We start from the raw sequence: 16,538 nt of genomic DNA, 5'->3' as shown, positions 1-16,538 counted from the left end.
CAGCTCGCAGCCTGGCCGAGGCAGCCCTGAGCAGAGGAAGCAGCAGCAGAGCGGGGCAGGGGGGGTTCAGCTGCACCCCAGAGCTCCAGGATGCGGTTTAGAGGCACAGCTGGGCTCGCTCACCACAGCAGGCCCCACGCCCGAGCGGGGAGATGGAGAGATACACAGAGCACAACCATCCCCCAGAGCTCCAAACCCACGCAGGGCCACGCTCTCACCCTCTGCAAGCCAGCCCTGCTCAGCCACCACTGGGCTGGGACAAGCTTGCACTGCTCTGCGTGTACAGGCCTACATTTTGCTTCAAAAAAAACCCCTAAATTTTCCTACACCCCAGTGCTGCTGTCACCATTTTTGGGGTATATCTATGTATGAGTGTGCCCCAGTGTTTGTCCCAGCCAGGACCATCCCACAGAGCAGGATCAGCACCCACCCATGGCAGCAGCCCTGTCTCTGTTCTTACCTGCACCAGGGGAATATTTCCTTGTCCTTCCAGGGTGAGGTGATGCTGCCTGGCCCTGTCTGTGTCCCTTTTTGGGGACTCAAGACCACATGAGCTGTTTCTGCTTGGGGCTGGGGAGTGGTGACCTGGCACTGCCACCCTAAATCCCATCCCTGTGCCCTCCCAGTGACCAGACCCCATCCCAGTGACCAGACCCCATCCCTGTCCCCCTTCCCAGTGACCAGACCCCATCCCAGTGACCAGATCCCATCCCTGTGCCCCTTTCCAGTGACCAGACCCCATCCCAGTGCCCCTTCCCAGTGACCAGACCCCATCCCAGTGACCAGACCCCATCCCTGTCCCCCTTCCCCAGGAGCAGGACACAGCAGATGGAGCAGGGAGCCCGTGGGACAGGCTCATCTTTAATGGCAGGAGTTCAGGGGTGCAAGAGCTGGTGGAATGAGCACAGGGGTGCAAGCAGCCCACCCTGGAGGGACCCCCAGGCAAAGGCAGCACGCTGATGAAGGCAGTCTCAGAGTCTTCCTCTTCACCTGCGGGCACGGGCGGGAGCCAGCCGGCTGTACTGCTCCTCCCGCTCCCCCAGGGGCTGCCGGGGGGAAAAAAGGGGAGATGAGCCCAAACTGCACCTGCCCAGCCCTGGGAGGCAGAGCTGGGCCAGCCTGTGGCAAGATCCTCTCCACACTGAGGGGCTGAAGGTGCCCCAAATACACACAGGGGGGCTGAAGGTGTTCCCCCACACACAGGGGTGGGGGTTAAACATGTCCCCACACACACAGGGGTGTGAAGGTGTCCCCACACACAGGGGTGCCCCCACACTCACCTGGTAGAGCTCGTTGGAGATCAGGTTCTGCTTGTCAGAAGCTGGAGGAAGAAAGAAGCACAAGCTCAGGGGAGCCACGGGCAGCGTGGGGAGCATTTCCCAACAAACCCAGGAGCTGGCTGCACCCCCGGGTGCTGCACAGAGCCCCCAGGGGTGCCAGGCACAGCCCTGGGGTGGCTCACCTCGCGAGGCGTGTCCCCTGTCGTGGCCAGTGATGCAGAACACGGCCACTGCCAGGAGCAGCGTGGCCACCACGTCGGCGACGACGATGCCCGAGATGGTGGGAGCGTCCACCTCGATGCAGTTCTGGCACACTGCAAGGCCAAAAGGACACGGACACTGAGGGCAGGGGCACTGCCACAGGGCCCAGCCAGCTCTGCCAGCCCAGCAGAGAGCAGTGGGGTCCCACAAGCTGCCACGTGTCCCCCACAGCCCGTGCAGGGCCAGAGGAGCAGGTCACCACACACAGAAACCTGCAGCAAACCCATGGAGGCACTCCCAGAAGAGGGGAAACTCCCTCAAGACTTGGCTTGGGGGAACACTCCAAGCAGTTCTGGCCCTGGCAGAGCAGGAGTGCAGCACTTACTGCGATAGTGCACCTGGAGGCTGCTCCTTTTGTTCACTGTCTTACACACGTAGAGACCCCTGGGGTCATCGTAGACCCCGCTCAGGTCCAGCTGTGCCTCGTGTCCAACAGGGCTCCCATCTCTCCACCACGTGACATTCTCGCCTGGGCTCTCCGCACACTCCAGGAACACCTTCCCGCTGAATTCCTTCACGAATATCTGCCCTGTGCAAGGAGAAGGGAGCAGAGAGCTTCACCTCTGCGTGATGAACAGCAGCGCCGAGCTCGGAGCTCCTTCCTGGGCAAGGAAGCATCACATCAGGCTGTCCCAAAACAGCTCTGGGCCAAGCAGGCTCCCCCACCCTCTGATGATGGCCCTGTGTCTTGGGGACTCAGACCACATGAGCTGTTTCTGCTTGGGGCTGGGGAGTGGAGACCTGGCACTGCCACCCTAAATCCCGTCTCTATGCACCCTCCCAGCGACCAGATCCCTTCCCAGTGACCAGATCCCTTCCCAGTGACCAGATCCCATCCCAGTGACCAGATCCCATCCCAGTGACCAGATCCCTTCCCAGTGACCAGATCCCTTCCCAGCGACCAGATCCCATCCCAGTGACCAGATCCCATCCCAGTGACCAGATCCCTTCCCAGTGACCAGGTCCCATCCCAGTGACCAGATCCCTTCCCAGTGACCAGGTCCCATCCCAGTGACCAGATCCCTTCCCAGTGACCAGACCCCATCCTCCTGCACTGATTCCTTTTTCCCCTTGGACATTCCAAATGGATCCCCACAGACCTCACCAAGCCCTGGGGTTCCTTCAGGAGGTGAGACAGGTCTGAGATCACCTGTCTCACACCCAGGGACCACGGCGAGTGTCCGGCTCTGACCCCACGCCTCTGGACTCACCTCGGACCCCCAGGCTGGCCGCGGCCAGGCTGGCCAGCAGTGCCCAGGCCCCCAGGGCCGTTCCCCCCGGCATGGCACGGCGGTGCTGGCTCGGTGGCCCTGCAGGACGTGGGGAGAGCTGTCAGCACAAGGCACCTCCCGCCCGGGCTGCGTCAGGCACCGGATGCCGGGGGCCGGTCCTGCCTCCCCCGGGAGGGATGGGGGGCACCCACGGAGCCCTGCAGGAGCCGCTGAGCCCCACATCTCCCTGCGCCCCTGCAGCCATGGGCATCTCCCACTGCACCCCAAAACTTCCACATCCCCCTGAGGTCACTGGTCCCCCATAGCCACGGACCCGGCATCCACTGCTAGCCACAGACCTTCAGCATCCACTGGTGTCCTCCTGCAGCCACGGGTCACGCCACCCACAGATCCCCCGGCATCTCCGTGTCCCCAAACCCGCGGTCCCCGATCCCCCTTTTCCAGGTGTCCCCGGGCGGTCTCGAACCCGCGTCCGCCCGCTCGTGCTCCGCGCCGCGGTCCCGTGTCCGTCGCGGCCACCGTAGGGCGCGCAGCCATGGCGGCGCGGGCGGGCTCGCTGGTGGCGGCCGTGCTGGCGCACTCGGGCCGGCTGGACAAGGAGCACCTCGGGGCCCGCGTCGGCCGCCTCTCCCGCCGCGTCGAGGAGCTCAAGGCAAGCGACGGGGAACGCGGGGAGACACGCGGGGGCGGCGCTGCGGCGCAGCCGGTCAGGAGCGGGTGTCCAGCCCTGGGTCCGCTCGGTGTCCAGTCCTGGGTCACCTCGGTGTCCAGCCCTGGCTTGGAGCGGGTGTCCAGCCCTGGGTCAGCTGGATCGGGGTGCCCAGCCTGGGTTCAGCCCCGGGTGTCAGTCTTGGTTCTTCCCGGAGTGCCCCAGCCCTGGTCAGGGTTGTCCCAGCCCTCTCCATCCCACGGTGCCCAGCCATGGCAGGAGTGCCCAGCTCTCTCCATCCTGGGGTTCCCAGCCCTGGCAGCAGTGCCCAGCCCTAGCCAGGGTTGCCCAGCCCTTGTTGGGGGTGCCCAGCTCCAGTCAGGGGTGCCCAGCCCTCTCCATCCCGGGGTGCCCAGCCCTGTCAGGGCTATCCCAGCCCTCTCCACCCCGGGGTGCCCAGGGGTGCCCAGCCCTGGCAGGGCTATCCCAGCCCTCTCCATCCAGGGGTGCCCAGCCCTGGCAGGGCCATCCCAGCCCTCTCCATCCCTGGGTGCCCAGCCCTGCCCTGCTCTCTCACCCCACCCCGGCCATCCTGTCCCTCTGCCGCCGAGGTGACGCTGTCCCCCTGCTCCTCCTCAGGGCGAGGTGTGCACCATGATCAACAAGAAGTACAGCGAGTTCCTGCCCAGCATGCAGAGCGCCGAGGAGCTGGTGGCACAGGTGGAGGGGCTGTCCAACAACATCGACCTGCTCAAGGCGGGCATCGAGAACGAGGTGACTCCCAGGGCACCTTCTGCTCCATCTCATCCCAAATCTGGAGCCCCCACCCCATCCTGGGGGGTTTGGTCACAGCCCCAAACCCGCCAGAGCTTGAGGAGTGTTCAGAAAACACTTTCATGATGGGATTTTGGGGTTTGTGGAGGACCCTTCCGGCTCAGGAGGTTCTGTGGCTCTGTGGCTGGGATCCCTGGGTGATGTCAGCCCTAAAGAATGCCTTGAGGTGACACCAGCCTGTACAGTGAGGGCTGGCATTAAGGGATTGCCACTCTTGCCTGGGTGGAAAAGTGTGTCACGGCGTCCTTCAGGGAGAAGGACCAGCCTTGGCTGGGACACAGGGATAAAAAGGATGGAGTTTTTCCCTCCTCACCCAATCATTCTATGAACAGGAATAAATGTAAATGAAATTTAAGAGGAAAAGTTGTGTGCTCAAATCATTCCATGAACAGAAATAAATGATAAATGAAATTTAAGAGGAGGATGTGTGTGCTAACCAGTGCTGCCAGTGAACTGAAAGCTGCTGTTGTTCTAGGTGCAGCGAGATCTAAACGTGGCTGTGGCTGAGTTCACAGAGCTGAAGCAGCAGCTGGACAGGGACACGCTGGTCCTGAGTGTCCTGAAGAAGCTGCAGGAGGTGAGGAGGGGGAGCGGAATAATCCTGCTCCTCAGTGAGAGACATTGTTCTGGGCTCCTCTTTTGGTGAGTGCCTGTAGCTCACAGGTTTGGGTGTGTGTAGCTCACAGGTTTGGGTGTCTGTCTGTCTGTATGTCCCAGTCTGGATGAGTGTCTGTGGTCAGAGCAGAGCTGCAGTGACCCCAGCCCTGTTTGCCTTTGCAGTTTGATACAACCATCAAGGAGTGCAGCTGTGCCCTGCAGGAGAAGCAGTACGTGGCAGCAGCTCGGCGGCTGGAGAAGGTAGCAGTGCCCCTTGGCAGGGTGCTGAATGCCCTGGCTGGTGGCACAGGATGGTGCCCTGGCAGGGCACTGCTTGCTCAGCTATGTCTGCTCTCCCCCAGGCACAATGCCCTGGCTGGTGGCACAGGATGGTGCCCTGGCAGGGCACTGCTTGCTCAGCTGTGTCTGCTCTCCCCCAGGCACGCAGCAGCCTCAGGAGCCTGGAGTCCCGCAAGGGCTTTGAGCTGAAGATCCTCAAGGCCCTGAGCACAGAGCTCACGGTGCAGACACAGAACATGATCTACCACCTCGGGGAGGAGTGGCAGAAGCTCATTGTGTGGAAGCTTCCCCCTTGCAAAGGTCTTTTTTCACTCTTTCTGCCCCACTGCAGCGCCTGTTCTCCCCTGCAGGGTGGGACGTGCAGTGAAGCTGTGGGGCTGAGGGGGTTGGAGGAGCTCGTGCTCTGGGGAGGGCTGATCTCTGCTGCTGTCATCTGTCCTGTGACAGCCCTGGGTGTGCTTTGTGTGCAGGAAGCAGCAGCCTGGAGGCCGTGGTGCTCTCGGAGCTGCACCTGCACACGGTGCCACCCCAGGACAAGGACACTGCTGTCCCCCCCGTGGCTGCTGTGCTGCAGGCCTTGGCTGTCCTGGGAGAGCTGCACTCCAAGCTCAAAGATTTTGGTAAGACAGACCCCACAAACAGCCCCAGTAGCTCGGGGGGATGCTTCAGGCTTGTTTTAACATGGATAGTGAGATCCACTTCACTCCAGCAGGACACTGGAAAACTTCTTCCTCTCCTGTTTCCCACTGAGGTGAATGCTGGAGCTCTTACTGATAGGAAAATATTTATCCCATTATCTCTGGAATAATGTCCCCTTTCCTGACAATGCAGTGTACTTCTGATCTGTGACTATGTGGTTTCATAGCCTGATGCTTGAACAGTTTTACCTCATTAGTAATTCCCTGACAGAGCTGATCAAGGGATTATTCCTCCCATTTCCTGCAGTCTCTAAATCCAGAAAAGTCAGGGCTGGACCTCACTGCAGCAATCTGCTGTTGGAAAACCTCCGTTTTCCCCTTTCCTCAGGCCACTTGTTGCTGCAGTACATCCTGAAGCCCCTGATCTCACACCCATCTCTGGAGCCAGTCCCAGAGGAGCAGCCAGATGTGTTCATCCTGAGGTTCAGGTCCCAGGAGCTTGCTCTGGATGAGTCCTCTCCTATGGAGGTGTTTGAGAAGATCAAGCTGGTGTTTGAAGTGCTGCACAAAAACCTGCTCAGTATGTAGCTGCTCTGTTTTGTGATCAGTATCTTGTTCATTTAGTGGGAGTTTTCTAGAATATCTGATTGTTAATCAGCTTTATGTGCAAGGAAAATGGAGGAAAGGCTTTTGAGCTGATGGAGGGTCTGGCCCAGGAAGCAGCTGTATTAAAATCTGTTTTTCTTCTCTGGGATGCAGATGTGCCTCTGGAGCAGCCTGGGGAAGGCAGAGTCACCCTGGCAGAGCTGCTGGGGGAGCTCATCTGGGAGGAGCTCTCAGACTGCCTCATCCACAACTGCCTGGTGAACTCCATCCCAACCAACAGCAGCAAACTGGAGCAGTACAAAGAGGTGGGTCCCAAAAAGCCCCTCAGGCTTGAACACAGAGCCCAGGCACTCCAGTGGGATGGCATTCCAGTGGTCAGTGCCTCCAAAACCTCGTTCATCCTTTGCTTTCAGCCTTTACACCCAATTTAACTTTGTTCCCTGCTTTTTGGAGGCTGTGCTAACACAGAGCACATCTGCTCTCCTCAGGTGATCGAGTCCACAGAGGAGTTTGAGAAGGCCCTGAAGCAGATGCAGTTTTTGAAGGAGGACACGACTGCCTTGCTGAAATACGCCTGCAATGTCGATTCCCACTTTGCCAACAAGAAGTGCCAGGATGTGATCATGGCAGCCAGGAGCCTGATGACCTCAGAGATACACAACACTGTGAAGGTGCTGGGGATGCCTCACACAGTTTTTCCATCTGGAAAACAATCTCTAAATATTTTTTTAACACTGCTGCAGTGTTGTGTTTATCTTGAGTCTTAAATCTCTGCCATTGAGTGCTTTTTAATCTTGCAGATTCTCCTTTCAGAGCTCCAAATTCTCTTACCCTCCCTCTTTCCCTTAGATCACACCTGATTCCAGCGTTGCCCTCCCCGAGCTCCCTGATCCTTGCTCAGGAGACCACGTGAAGATGCACAGAGGCTCCAGGCTGCTGCACAGTGGCACGGTGCCCGTGGGCAGTGAGAGCAGGCTGAGCCCCCTCACCCTGAGCCTGCCCACGTGCCGCATCAGCTGCTCCGTGCAGCAGCTCGTGGGGCTGGCTTACCACACCCTGCTGGAGGCCACGACCAGCACAGACCTCTGGTAGGCCTTGCTGGGCATTCCTCTGTTAGCATTATTGATCAAAACAGGATTTATTGATTTGTTTAGTAGCCTCTAGCAACACCAAGCATCTGGTAATAGATTTAAAGAACTTTAAAAATTAGACTGAGTCATTGCTCTTGTTTTGGCTGGAGGATGTATGCCTGGCTTTGGGCAGGAGACTGACACTGCTGCAGGCTGTTCCTTGAGGTTTTTAGAAAAATCAGTTGTTTAGAAGAATCAAACCTGTCTCTTTTTCCCAAAACCAAGTGCTGGCCTCAGTGTGAACAGAGTTCTTTGTGCTGGTGAAAACAAAGAACTCCAGCCTGCAGCTGGCAGGGAAAAACAAACAGGATCCACATAAACTTAACTTTAACCACAGCCCTGAGGCAGCAGAGTTGCCCAGGTAACAGCTGCCCTCGAGGGGCAGAGAGGGGGCTGAGTGTTCCTGCACATCTGGAGGGACAGGGACAGTGTCCCCTTTGTTCTGGGCTGTCATGGATCTGCCTTCCACACTGACCCTCAAGGTCACCATGGCCTTTGAGAGCTTTCCAGAGTGTTGACAGTGCTGTCATTGATCCTGACAATCCCCTCTTTGTGCCAGTGCTTCACTGCTCATAAAACCTTGTTGAGGGGCAGGCTGAGGGGCAGCTGAGAACGGGGCATGGGTGCCAGGCTGACAGGAGCCCTGTTTGGGCAGGCTGAGGGGCAGCTGTGAACGGGGCATGGGTGCCAGGCTGACAGGAGCCCTGTTTGGGCAGGCTGAGGGGCAGCTGTGAACAGGACATTAATGCCAGGCTGACAGGAGCCCTGTTTGGGCAGGCTGAGGGGCAGCTGTGAACAGGACATTAATGCCAGGCTGACAGGAGCCCTGTTTGGGCAGGCTGAGGGGCAGCTGTGAACAGGACATTAATGCCAGGCTGACATGAGCTCTCTTTCTCTCGTAGCTGTGTGCAGCTCTTTGCCTGTGTCAGGAACATCTTCCAGCTCTTCTATGAGGTAGTGCCCACATACCACAGGTGAGTGTGTCCACATTTCCTGCTCTGAGGGGGAGTGCTGCTGTTGGCACAGTCCCACTTGTCCACTACAGCTCCATCTGCAAAAATCAACTGGCCAGTCTCTAATTAAACCTTACCTGTGCAAGGCAGGTGCTTGAGTTTCTGTGTCGTCAGTCTATGATCAATCTCACACAGCTGTATTTGTTTCCAGCCACGTAACTTTGACCTCAGGTCCGATGCACAGATTTTTCAGGATGTTTCTCCTGTGAAGAAGCAGCAATGAAGATGGAAAGTTCACAATCCTGTCAGAGACCTTCCCTCCCTTTTCCTCACTGTGACTTTGCTCTAACATAGTATATTCCTGTGTGAAAGGCCATGGCTGGAAACAGTGTGGGATAACACAGTGTGGGTTCAAATGCCTCAGTGCCCTTCAGACCCTTTTCCTGCCAGTTCCTGTGGCTTTGTGAGAGGTTAAATGTTTTTACTCTGATGTCAGTCAGGCCTTGCCAGCACCACCTGCTGACAGACCGCGCGTTCCTCTAGGATAGCCACGAGCCTTTTTCTAACAGAACCAGCTCTAAATAAACCCATTTCTCCTTTTCCCTCCTTGCTGGGCCAGGGAGAACCTGCAGAAGCTGCCGCAGCTGGCTGCCATCCACCACAACAACTGCATGTACATCGCCCACCACCTGCTGACGCTGGGCCACCAGTTCCGCTACGGCGGCACCAGCGCGCTCAGCAACGGCGCCGCCACCTTCGTGGACCTGGTGCCTGGCTTCAGGAGGCTGGGTAACTTCCCTCCCCCCTTCCCCTCTGCTTCTGGATCACCTGGGAGTTCACCCTGCCACTTGCTGAGTGGTTTCGTGGAGGTGGGGCTGCTCGCTCAGATTTGTTTTGTTCGGACAAGTTGTTGTTTGGCGGAGACATTTTCGGAGTTAGGAAGTTTTGGCTCTTTGAAACCTGTGTTCCTTGTGAACTTAGTCCCAAGAACAGTATCCAGCAAGATGTGTTCTGGGATCTGCTGCTCAGTCCTGTGATACTTTCCTTAGTTATTCCACAGAAGTAAATTCAGAGATAGGTTTGTGTGAGCTAACAGGAGTCATCCAGAGTTCATTCTGCTGCTCTGCTTTTTTCCAGCAGTGTTGCAGCAATGCAAGCTGCACTAGAGCTCACTGGTTAAACTGGCTCTAGGAGACTGTTTGGAGACTGGAAATTTGATTAAAAATAAAACATTATAGCAAGTTCATTATTCAGCACTTACAGTCATAAATAGGCAGAGCAGATTTAGTAATTGTTTAATTGCTTCTCTCTGCTTGCTTTGCTCCTAAAGGGATGGAGTGTTTTCTGGCCCAGATGCGAGTGCAGAAGGGAGAAATCCTGGAGAGGCTCTCGAGTGCCAGGAATTTTTCCAACATGGATGATGAGGAGAATTACTGTGCAGCAAATAAAGCCATAAAGCAGGTGAGGGGGGCAGAGAAAGAGCATCCAGTGCCTGCAGGGATCCTGGGGAGGTGCAGTGTGGAATCTCAGCCCTGACAGCTGTGCTGAAAAAACTATTTTCTGATGTGATGGTTTGGGTTTTTTGTCCTGGGCTGTGTCTTGAGCAGGATTGCTCCATTGTTTCTCCCCGTTTGTACTCTCCTGATGCCCTGGTGCCTTTCCCAGGGTTCTGTCTGGTGTCACACTGTGCTGTTCCTTGCAGGTTTTGCACCAGCTGAGGAGGCTGGGCATGGTGTGGCAGGATGTGCTCCCTGTGAACGTGTACTGCAAGGCCATGGGGGCCTTACTGAACACAGCCCTGGCAGAGATTGTCACCAGGATTGCTGCCCTGGAGGTAACAGCCATGGGGGGTGCTGGGGACAGTGTTTGTCACCTCCAGAAACTCCCCAAAATCACATTTCAGGGGAGCAATTCATCCACACACAAATTATGTATCCACGGGAAATGTTCACAATCTCATTTTTTCATTTCACTTGGCACTCCAGAAACAAACCTCACTTGAGCTCTGTTCATGTCCTCCCCATTCCAGGATATCTCTGCACAGGATGCAGACAGGCTGTACTCACTCTGCAGGATCATGGTGGAGGAAGGACCCCAAGTTTTCACCCCTCTGCTTGAAGAAGACAAAAACAAGAAGTACCAAGAGGAGGTTCCAGTCTATGTGCAGAAGTGGATGACATTCAAGGAGCTGATGATCATCCTGCAGGCCAACCTCCAAGAAATCGTGGATCAGTAGGTGTTTTCCTTTCCAGCTGCTTCTCCAGACCTGTGCCAGGGAGCTGCAGTTCACAGGAAGAGCAGGAACTTTTCCTTTTTTTCCCTTTTCCTTTTCCTCTCCTTTTCCTTTCTGTTTCCTTTTCCAGAGGAGAGGGTCAGGATCAGCTGCTGGCACAGGTCCTTGGAGGCTTGTTGGAGGTGCCATTTCTGGGCAGGTTGGTGACATAAAGCTCTCCCTGTCTCCCATCCAGGTGGGCAGATGGCAAGGGGCCTCTGGCAGAGGAATTTTCAGCAGCTGAGGTGAAGAGCCTGATCCGAGCCCTGTTCCAGAACACAGAGAGGAGAGCAGCAGCACTGGCCAAGATCAAGTGATCCAGTTCACACAGCAAGAGCAAACTGACACTTCCAAATACTTTTTTTGATTTCACTTTTCTTATTTCCACTGCTCTGGGAAACGTTGGGATTGGGTAAGTGCTTCCTGGAGCTTGCCTGGGGGAAGGAGCATTTCCTGGCTCGGTGTTTCTGTAACCTCATCTCAGGCTGGGCCTTTCCAGTGCTCAGCTGGGACTCTTCTATGCACTTCTACACCTGGACCTGCAGCCCCTCTGTGACCTCTTCTGTCCCCAAAGCACACGTGGAACCCACAGGCTGGGAGAGCTTTTGATGTCCCTCCAGGAAGTGCCAAAGTTTCCCACCTCAGCTTCCTCAAGGCAGAGACACTTCAGAGGGGGATGTGGGGAAGGAGATCCTGTGCTGAGTGCACCATTGATCACAGGGTTTCTCACAAGTAGGAAAATTCTCTCTTGGAAAATATCTTCAAACTGATTTAGAGCTTTTCAATGCCACTTTCCCAAGTGCAGAAGGCAGTTCAGCTCCTCCCTTTCTGTCTGTGGTGGGTGTGCACTGCATAACTCTGTGTCTTTCTGGTGTTGTATTTTCTGTCCTTCAACAGTGATCAGAGAAATGTAAACCAATCTGCAAAGGGAATGAAAGGTGCTCTCACAGCATGGAGTCACAAAAGGTTCTATTTGACACTTGGATTATTGTATATTTCTTTTAATTGAGATCATTCACTGAGCTCAGCCCACAGACCAAGGTGCTGCACACGTGGAGCAAAGTCCTTCCTGCCCTGCAGTGCTTAGAAGAGTTTCAGTCCCAGTTTAATGTTTTAATCTGTTGTCTCCTGTTGTGTCTTTGTCATTGGCACTTCTGTCCCACTCCTGTTCCCCTTTCCAGGCATTTCTGCAGGGGCTGAGGCTTTCCTGTCACCCCAGAACATTTGTGTTTTTATGTTTCCCTCCCACCTCATGGGATCCCCTGTCCCTTCACACACAGTAATCCAAAATTGTCTATTTTGAAAAACACTTCTCCCCTGTTGATTGTTCACAGAATTGGAATTTGCTATTTTCTTTAATAAACTATTTATACTGAGCACGTTTGGGAGTCTGTGTGGGTACAGTGAGGCAGCAGGAGCCAATCCTGGGCTGTTCTTCACTTGTGGGAAGGGTTCTGTGTGCAGTCTGTCCTGTCCTGATTCCTAGTGCATCTAAGAAAATCAGTACAAGAAACAAACAAAAAAAAATCAGTACCATAAGAAAGGTTGTCCTAAAGGCTGTGCATGCAGGGAAGGAGTTCAGGATGCTGGGATTTGTCTGAGGAACCAGCAAGGCACAGAGCTGGGCTCACCTGGGTGACCTGGTGGATCCAGGGCAGCAGCTGAGCCACGTTGGTGTAGACCCCGGGGTGGTTGGGCTCAGCACAGCCCTGGCCCCAGCTCACAACGCCCACCAGGCGCCACGTGTCCCCATCCCAGCACACCAGCGGGCCCCCACTGTCCCCCTGGGGGGCAGAGCCACAGCACAGCACAGTCACAGCCTGCCTGGGGTCCCTGGGGCTCACCCAGTGCCACCCCTGCCCGGTGCCAGCACCCCAGGCTGCTCCAGGCCCTGTCCAGCCCGGCCTCGAGCTGCTCAGGGGGCACCCAAACCTCAGGGCAGGCTCTGTCTCACCAGGGCTGTCCCCAGGGTGGCTGCAGGTACCTAAGGGTGTCCCCAGGGTGGTGCAGGCACCCCCAGCTGTCCCAGCCCTACCTGGCAGGCGTCCACGTGTCCCCTCAGGTGTCCTGCACACAGCATCCTGGCCGTGAGCTCACCCTTGTACACGCAGGAGCTGTTGCACCTCCGGGTGCCAATCAGGGGCACCAGCGCCTCCTTCAGCGTCCCGGCCACCTGTGCTGGGGACAGGGACACAGAGGAGCCAGGAGGGAACCACAGGGAGCAGAAAGGATGGCAGGGGAAGGTGGCACTGCCTCGGGTGAGGTTTGGCCAGGCCCCCAGGAGCAGGGAGGGCAGGGAGAATGGAACGGGAGGGGCTGGCAGGGCAGGGCAGGGCAGGGCAGGGCAGGGCAGGGCAGAGCTCACCTTGGCCGGGGGCGGTGTGTCCCCAGCCCGACACCCAGCACGGCGTGCCCTGCAGCAGGTCCCGCGGGGCGGGCGGCAGGCACACGGCTCGGATGGCACCTGCGGCGACAGCGACAGTCACAGGGGACAGCAGGGGCGGGCTGCACAGCCCTCAGCCTGCCTGGGGACGGGAAAGGCTCCTGGTGCAGGGGCTGTGACACTGCAGCTCCACAGCCACCCCCGGGACTGCCAGCTCGGGGCCCGCTGCGCTGCCCGTGCCAGCCGGGCTGTCCCGCAGCAGGGTCGGGGACCTGGAGCCCCCCGGGACAGTGGGAGGTGTCCGTGCCACGCTGGGGCGGAACTGGAGGAGCCTTCAGCCCCTTCCAACCCAAACCACCCTGGGATTCTTCTGCCACGAGGCTCAGAAGAGGCTGGGGTTGGGCAAATTGTCACTGGGGGGTAGGACGGAAAACAACGGGGAAGGACAGGACAGGACGGGGACAGGACGGGGACAGGACCGGGACAGGACCGGGACAGGACCGGGACAGCCCGTTCCTTACGTGAGAAGTTGAGCGGCGCCTGGAGCCTGATCAGGGCCATGTCGTAGTCCAGGCTGCTGTCGTTGTAGAGCGGGTGGGCGATGATGGCCCGGACCGGCACGCCCGCCTCCGGCCGCAGCGAGCCGTGCGTGACCATGCCCGCAAACACCAGCCAGGCCGGGGCTGGCAGCTGCCTGCAACCGCGGCACCGGCACTGCGGGCTGCCGGCACCGGGCTGCGGGCTAGCAGGGGCACGAGAGCGGGAGGGGCACGGGGAGCTTGGGATTGGCACACAGGGAACCGGGATGGGCACGGGGAGCCCGGGATGGGGACAAGGAGCTCGGGATTGGCACCAGGAGCCGGGGATGGGCACACAGAGAGCTCAAGATGGTGACAGAGAGCCCGGGGATGGGCACAGGGAGCTCGGGATGGGCATGGGGAGCCGGGATGGGCACACAAGGAGCCGGGATGGGCACGGGGAGCTGGGGATGGGCACAGGGAGTTGGGATGGGCATGGGGAGCCCGGGATGGGGACAGGAAACCCAGTGATGGGGACAGGGAGCCTGGATGGGCACATGGAGAATTTGGGATGGGCACACAGGGAGCTGGGGATGGGCACAGAGAGCCGAGGATGGGCACAAGGAGTTCAGAATGGGGACAGGGACTCTGGATGGGCATGAGGAGCTCGGGACAGGCACACAGGGAGCTGGGGATGGGCACAAAGAGCTGGGGATGGGCACACAGGGAGCTGGGGATGGATACAAGGAGCCCGGGATGGGCACAGGGAGCCCGGGATGGGCACAGGGAGCTGGGGATGGGCACAAGGAGCCCGGGATGGGCACAGGGAGCTGGGGATGGATACAAGGAGCCCGGGATGGGCACAGGGAGCTGGGGATGGATACAAGGAGCCCGGGATGGGCACAGGGAGCTGGGGATGGATACAAGGAGCCTGGCATGGGCACAGGGAGCAGGGGTACCTGTGCACGCAGTGAGCTGCCGTCAGGATCCACTCGGGGGCCAGCACGGAGCCCCCACAGCGGTGCTGGGAGCCCTGGCACACACTGACCTGCCAGGGCCAGCGCCCGGGGGACACGTCTGTGCCCCCCACCACCCTGACTGCCCCTGCCTGCAGCCCACACTCTGCAAGGAACGGGGGAGGCTCCAGCCCAGCCCCTCCTGCTGGGGGGAGCAGGGGCACCGGGGGAAGGAGCTGCTGCCTCCAGGGACAGACCCTGGGGCTCAGGGGGGAGGGAATCGCTCACCTGAGCACTGCAGAGCCACGATGCGCCCCGACTGGCAGCTGCTCCTGTGTGGGCAGGCTCTGGTCAGGACAAACAGCAGCCAAAGCCCTGGGGAGCCCCAGGGCGGCTGCAGCAGCTCCCCAAGGGGTGTTTGCTGCACAGCACCCACACGTCTCCGTGGTTCAGCCTGAGGAGAGGCTCCAGCAAGCCCTGCTTGCCCCAGAGCCGCCCTTACCTGACCTGCCACATGTCCTCCAGGCTGCCTTCCTGCCGGGCTCTCACCTGCAGGAACTGCTGCCCAGCACTCACCCGGACATCCCTCAGGCTCACTGCCTTCTGCTGGGTCATGCTGCAGAGCAAAAGGAACATCCCAGGAAGGGGTCAGGGATGTGCACCTGCCACAGTCCCACAGCTGGGAATGACCTGCTGGGCTGCAAGGAGCTCCTGGAGCTGCTCCTGCAGGTCCCAGGCCTGGTTTCCCCAGGGAATGCTGTGGCCTGGCTCTGCCCTGCCAAAGCCCAGCTGGTTTTGCCAAGGCCATCCCCCCAAAAAGGGGCAGCAGGAGCTGCCTGTGCCGTGCCCACCTGAGGTAGCCCAGCTGCTGGCAGAGCAGGGTGCCCAGGGAGGGCTCCCAGTGCCCGTGGCACACCAGGAGCCAGCCAGGGTGTGCCTCCAGCCGTGCTTCCAGCAAGGAATTGGCTGTGCTGATCCTGAAAGACACTGAAGGCATTCCATTGCAGACAACCTGTGAGCTCCCTCCCCCTGCACAGTCAAAAACCCACCTTAAACCAGCTGAGGAGTTGGAAACCCTAAATGAGCCCAGCCAGAGGGGTCCCTGGCAAAGGAGTCATGGAAGAGCTGCCCTTGCTGTGGGATCCCTGTGTGCAGTGAAGCTGCAGTGCTGGGGGCTCAGAGAAAAGCAAAGCTGCAAAATGCAGCAGGAACTGATTTTTAAAGAGTATTTTGTGCCCTTGCCAGGTCTGGCTCCCCTCTCCCCACATGGGACACCAACCAAAGGTGCAAACCTGTGCTGGGAGCCCCCCGGACCACGGGCTCCTCCTCCTCCTCCTCATCGTCACACGCTGGGGTCACCTCCAGCTCCTGCTCCTGGGGGGAGCCCTGCTCGGGCTGGGGCTCCTTCAGGTGCTTCACTTCAGGAGACAGAGCAGGTGAGAGGTGAGGGTGGGCTCCCACAGCCTGGCAGCACCCAGCGATGCCCAGAGCTGGGCACAGCCCTGCCTGCTGCCAGAGCCTCTCCAGGAGCACAGCCACCCCAGGCAGGGCTGAGCAGGGGGCTGCCACCCCCACCCCGCACTGCTGGCAGCCCCAGCTGGCTCTCAGAGGGCAGCAGGGCTGTGCTGGGGCACTGACCGAGCTGCCACGTCCCCGCTGCCATCGCTGCCAGCAGCCCCGCCAGCCCCAGCAGCAGCAGCAGCCTCCTGGCGCTGCACAGAGCCCCCAGGGACACCTGGGCAGGGTCTGCAAGGGAGGGACAGCGCGTCAGCAGGGCCTCCCCTGCTCTGCCAAGGCCCTGCACTGATTTCCAGGGCTCAGCTGCTCCCGTCCTGCAGGAGGAGCTGAAATGAGCACGGGTTCTGACAGAGCCTGGGACCCAGAGCCTGGGACCGAGCACCCAGAATCCAGAATCCAACACCCAGCACC

General features: G+C 58.6%; 3 protein-coding genes and 1 long non-coding RNA gene across 4 annotated transcripts; 1 reads left to right on the top strand and 3 right to left on the bottom strand.

Annotated features, from left to right (window-relative positions):
• Window positions 1–835: 835 nt before the first annotated feature.
• On the bottom strand, window positions 836–3,310 carry LOC135285405 (T-cell surface glycoprotein CD3 gamma chain-like). The gene is made up of 6 exons (XM_064397654.1): window positions 3,112–3,310; window positions 2,753–2,851; window positions 1,867–2,070; window positions 1,463–1,594; window positions 1,281–1,321; window positions 836–1,046 (listed from the first exon to the last, which is right to left on the bottom strand). The coding sequence occupies exons 1-6, from the start codon at window positions 3,308–3,310 to the stop codon at window positions 987–989; spliced, it is 735 nt and encodes a 244-aa protein (XP_064253724.1). The 3' UTR covers window positions 836–986.
• Window positions 3,292–12,128, top strand: ZW10 (zw10 kinetochore protein). Its single transcript, XM_064397653.1, has 16 exons — window positions 3,292–3,425; window positions 4,062–4,196; window positions 4,732–4,833; window positions 5,037–5,114; window positions 5,294–5,453; window positions 5,624–5,773; window positions 6,180–6,371; window positions 6,551–6,702; window positions 6,886–7,068; window positions 7,247–7,485; window positions 8,430–8,501; window positions 9,100–9,269; window positions 9,811–9,941; window positions 10,183–10,314; window positions 10,510–10,712; window positions 10,949–12,128. Exons 1-16 carry the CDS (start codon window positions 3,309–3,311, stop codon window positions 11,067–11,069), a joined length of 2,337 nt encoding a protein of 778 aa, XP_064253723.1. The 5' UTR covers window positions 3,292–3,308; the 3' UTR covers window positions 11,070–12,128.
• LOC135285406 (uncharacterized) lies at window positions 8,306–12,826 on the bottom strand. The gene is made up of 3 exons (XR_010350256.1): window positions 12,788–12,826; window positions 9,309–12,243; window positions 8,306–8,743 (listed from the first exon to the last, which is right to left on the bottom strand). It is a non-coding gene; the product is annotated as an uncharacterized LOC135285406 (long non-coding RNA).
• Window positions 12,827–12,845: 19 nt separating this feature from the next.
• Window positions 12,846–16,022, bottom strand: TMPRSS5 (transmembrane serine protease 5). The gene is made up of 8 exons (XM_064397547.1): window positions 15,902–16,022; window positions 15,461–15,596; window positions 15,112–15,225; window positions 14,898–14,941; window positions 14,613–14,775; window positions 13,657–13,877; window positions 13,118–13,216; window positions 12,846–12,925 (listed from the first exon to the last, which is right to left on the bottom strand). Exons 3-8 carry the CDS (start codon window positions 15,222–15,224, stop codon window positions 12,846–12,848), a joined length of 720 nt encoding a protein of 239 aa, XP_064253617.1. The 5' UTR covers window position 15,225; window positions 15,461–15,596; window positions 15,902–16,022.
• Window positions 16,023–16,538: the final 516 nt, after the last annotated feature.

This window comes from Passer domesticus, chromosome 23 (assembly GCF_036417665.1).
Source record: "Passer domesticus isolate bPasDom1 chromosome 23, bPasDom1.hap1, whole genome shotgun sequence".
In the NCBI taxonomy this organism is placed as follows: Eukaryota; Metazoa; Chordata; class Aves; order Passeriformes; family Passeridae; genus Passer; species Passer domesticus.
Note: the sequence above shows the minus strand (reverse complement) of the source record. Positions and strands in the feature narration are given on the sequence as shown.